Source organism: Charadrius vociferus, unplaced genomic scaffold (assembly GCF_000708025.1).
Source record: "Charadrius vociferus isolate BGI_N301 unplaced genomic scaffold, ASM70802v2 scaffold529, whole genome shotgun sequence".
In the NCBI taxonomy this organism is placed as follows: Eukaryota; Metazoa; Chordata; class Aves; order Charadriiformes; family Charadriidae; genus Charadrius; species Charadrius vociferus.
Genome location: NW_009650172.1, coordinates 838,863 through 843,153, shown reverse-complemented (window position 1 = coordinate 843,153; position 4,291 = coordinate 838,863). Strand labels below are relative to the sequence as shown.

General features: G+C 47.7%; 1 protein-coding gene across 1 annotated transcript; it reads right to left on the bottom strand.

The window, feature by feature from the left end:
- Positions 1 to 1,235: 1,235 nt before the first annotated feature.
- LOC104293113 (neuropeptide Y receptor type 2-like) lies at positions 1,236 to 2,399 on the bottom strand. The gene has a single exon (XM_009892581.1). It carries the CDS (start codon positions 2,397 to 2,399, stop codon positions 1,236 to 1,238), a length of 1,164 nt encoding a protein of 387 aa, XP_009890883.1.
- Positions 2,400 to 4,291: the final 1,892 nt, after the last annotated feature.

The following is a 4,291-nucleotide window of genomic DNA, read 5'->3' as shown; positions in this document are numbered from 1 at the left end:
GTTACTTTCCAATCTGATGAACACTGACTTTCAGAGACGACACCAATGACGAGCTGCTGAGATCACATTAGCAATCAAGCCTCCTTTGATGGCAGAGCTAAAAATATGTTCCCCAGCTGACACAGCCTTAGGGAGGAGAACATATAGTTTGGTTTGAAAGAATACATCTTCCTTTGTCTCCGTGTCTTCTTCTGCCAGAGGACACCACATCTGTGGTAACCGTGCAAGCACGTTACATCTGTCTTCTGAACTGAAGCACCCCTGTACAGACCCATACTACCTCCAACCCCAGAAAGAGTAAAGCTTTAAAACTCTCTAAGTGACTTGGAGAACAGAGTCATTCTCAGTTTTGCCTCTCCGGCCATGCTGGCACCTATCAAGTTACTGCATGGCTGGAGCCACATCTTAGAGTCTGGAGGAAATCACCTTTGCCAATCCCCTGGGTTCGGTTTCAGTTCTCTTGATCAGCTGTCCCAGCTCGTTTGTTTCCTATCTGCTTCTCTGCCTGCTCTCCTCCTTGCTAAAGCCAGGGCACTGGCTCACAGGCTCGCTGGCTAATGAGGTGTCCCCAGAGCCTTGCTTTGGCACTTGGAAAGGAAACTCTGGTAAGTAGTGTCGCTGCCACCTCCTGGGCTTTTTGAGGATGAGACCTCATCCCATGGGCTGCAAATGCAGATTCATGCAAATGCTTTGCAAGAGATCATGTATTGCCTGGCTTCAACCTGCACCAGCCTGCTCCCTTCCCAGCCTGCGGAGTGATGGCACTAACCAGCCTGTGTTTGCAGAAGAGAGTAGGTCTCTCGCCCCTTGGAGGCATTAGCTAAAGATGGATCATTAAGGCTTTTGGGTAGGAGCCGTACAGATGAACAAGCATACACAATAAAGGTTCCGCATTTGAAATGTGTAATATGTCAGGGGGTAAAAGGTTGAGCGACCCACTTTGGCAAAGGGAAGGAGCAAAAAGGGTGTATTTTGCTGGCTAAATGAAAGCCTCCTCTGTGTGTGATTTTTCATGCTTCTGCACGCGTAACTTGAACGCAGAGAAAGGAAAAAATCATTTGTTTGGTCAGACAGAAATACACCAGATTTATTGTTTTGAGAGATACAGGGGAGTATTTCTACGTGGCTGTGGTAGCTAGAATGTTTTGGCAACACAATGTCCCACCAAAAAAGCATTCACCCAAGAATGTCTCTGGGCTCAGTCAGCCTCAGTCCTGGAGGTGGATGCCCCATCCCTAAACCTCTGTGGGCAGTGGTCCATTACCAGGAGTCTGTTTGATGCTCCCATTTAGGGTGTTTGCCCTGAAGATATACGACCTCCCTCTAACTGAGCCTTCAGTGTGGATGCTTTCTGGCTTGTTCTGGCAACGGAAGAACATAAGGAAGCCGTTCCGGTAGTTCTTGTTCATCCATCCATAGAGCAGGGGGTTGACAAATGTAGAGCACATGGCTCCGACATGGAAGACAGTGTACAGGAGTTTGTACTCATGGAAGATAAGAACCAGATCAAGATCAATGGCAAGCTGGAATATGTGGAAGGGGAGCCAACACACTGCGAATACCACAACTACCATTACTAGCATTTTGGTTGTCTTCCTTCTCCGGCACTGGTTTTCATTCCTAGAAGTGGGACTGACATGGTTCTTCAGCTTGAACCAGATCCTGGTATAGGCATAACAAATGATTGCAAGAGGACAAACATACTGCAGGAGGAGCATGGAGAGGCTGTAGATAGTGGCATCTCTGTTATTTCCAGAAGGCCATTTTTCTGAGCAGACAGCCATTTTGAGGTTGATGGATGGGATTTCCTCATACCGGTACTCTCTGAAGATGGCCAGAGGACCTGCTAAGACAGCTGCTGCTAGCCACATGACAGCTATGATGGTGAAGCTGAGCCTCTTGGAAATCCTGCTGTCCAAGTGGAAAACAATACACCGGTACCTATCCAGGGCAATCACAGTTAGGGTGAGAGTGGACACATGGACACTCAGAGCTTGAGCATAAGGGACCAGATGACAAAGAACAGCTCCAAACTTCCACTCGTCCAGCAGCGTGTACACTAGGGTGAAAGGCAGACAGAGCGTGTCCACCATCAGATCTGCCAGGGCCAGATTAGCTATGAAGAAGTTGGTGACAGTCCTCATGGTCTTGTACTTCACTATGATGTAGATGACCAAGGAGTTGCCGATGAACCCCAGCAGAATGATGAGGGAGTAGGCGGCAATCAGGACAACTTGGACACCCAGGATCTTGGTGCTGTCCATCATAACATTGTGGGACCCAGAGAGATCCTGGCTAGGAGTGACAAAGTCCTTGGCGTGCCAGCCCTGTGGTAGCTTCTCATCTAATGCTGTCTTCTCCACAGTGAGGGTGCTGTTGGCTCCTTCCAACAGTCCCATGCCTGGCCTGAGACTTTCCGTCAGGAGGAGGAAGAGGTCTGGAACACAGACAGAGCAGGAGTGAGAGCAGAGGAGACAGCAGAGCATCTGCAAGAACTGAGACTCCCTTACCCGCCATCCTTCCTCACACCAAATGGCCTTTCACCTCCCGTGCACCTCCTGTTAGAGCCTATGATCAGTTGAATGCCAGTTCCACAAGGAAATGTCAGGGGAAAATGCAACTTCACACAAGTTTCTGAGGTTCTGTTTATTTGAATTGAACGGGGAAAAAACCCTCAACCAGCCTGGCCAGACTGGTAGGTCCTGAGAAGACCTCCTGGTCATGGAGTTACAAACTGCCTCTCCTGCTTCTTCAGTCTAGGCTTTGCAAAACAGGGAAGTCACTTCAAACAAGCCAAAAATTTGGGACCTTTTGGGGCTGACAGAAGGAATCAATGATGGTGTCAATCATCTTTGATGAGATTTACTTGCCTACAAAAATTGCCCTGAGTCCTAACTCCTTAAGAACTACGAGCAGAGAAAAACAACAGGACGCTCTCAAATACAAGGCGCTTTTCTCCACCTCCCCATAACAATTTATTTCCAGATTGTGCACCCAGGTTTTTTTCAGTTTCTTATTTCTCACCTCTCCGGGTGAAAATATCTGTCACCCTGTCTCTGCATGAGTCTCCACCACTGCTCCTGCTAGTGATGCTACCACCCTAGACCGGTACCCTCTGCTCCCAACCCCTGCTAATATGGTTAGCATAACTAACGCCATTTTATGAGGCAAGCAGCCATTCTCTGTGACAGGTCACATATTCATTCTCTTACCCTCATTATCAGGCCCTGGAGGTCCTGTGAACCAAGTAGACAAACCAAACAGTTTTCTTCTTCCCCTCCCTGCCAGTCTCAAGGTTCCTGGATACCAGTCTGGTTACTCCCTTCCTTGCTGGCCTTGAAGGTCCCAGGCACTCGGCCAGCGAGGTGGTGTTGATGACCCTGTCACAGGACAGGGAAGCATAACAGCACACAGAGCACTGTCCATGAAATCAAGCAGTTACAAGCCCTAAGTGGGAACTGCTGGACAGTGAGACCTGTCACCCCCCATGGCCAGGGACGCCCCCACCGTCCTCTGCTTCCTCCGAGGATGGAGTGGCTGGCTCGTCTTCTTTTATATGGTTTTCAAGTCTCAGTTGTGATTGTTATATTGATACAGCAAACAATGTATTAAGCGTGTAGTGATAGGATGAGGCGTAATGGTTGTAAACTGAAAGAGGGCGGATTTAGATTAGATATTAGGAAGAAATTCTTTACACTGAGGGTGGTGAGACACTGGCACAGGTTCCCCAGGGAAGTTGTGGAGGCCCCATCCCTGGCCAGGCTGGATGGGGCTTTGAGCAACCTGGTCTAGTGGGAGATGTCCCTGCCCATGGCAGGGGGGGTGGAACTGGATGATCTTTAAGGTCCCTTCCTACCCAAACCATTCTATGATTCTATGAATCTACGATTCTATGATTTGACCTGATCTGCAGAAGGTCTGGATGATTAGAAATGATAAGTTGCATTATAAATTAAGTTGTATTATAAATTCTGTATTACTTAGGTGATTAGAAATAATTTAGGGTCTAGGTGATTAGAAATAATAAGTTAAGTGGTATTATAAATTCTGTATTACTCTACTTAGAGATTGTACTACATAGATTCTGCTTGTAGAAATCCTGTGCCATTCTAATCATAAATTCTGCGCTTTACTAATCATAATATCCTGCTAAGAAAATAAAGCTTTAATTGTAACTACGATTTAGTGCCGTCATCATTCTGCTAAGGATCCCTAGAAGAACCTGCCTGTCCCCTCGGTGTCTGTGACACCCAGGCATCCGCTGGCGTTGCAGAGGAGGGAGCTCCTGCAG

What these genes read in the sequence shown, in the direction of transcription:
- LOC104293113 (XM_009892581.1), bottom strand. Translation starts at nt 2,399, where the DNA reads ATGGGACTGTTGGAAGGAGCCAACAGCACCCTCACTGTGGAGAAGACA.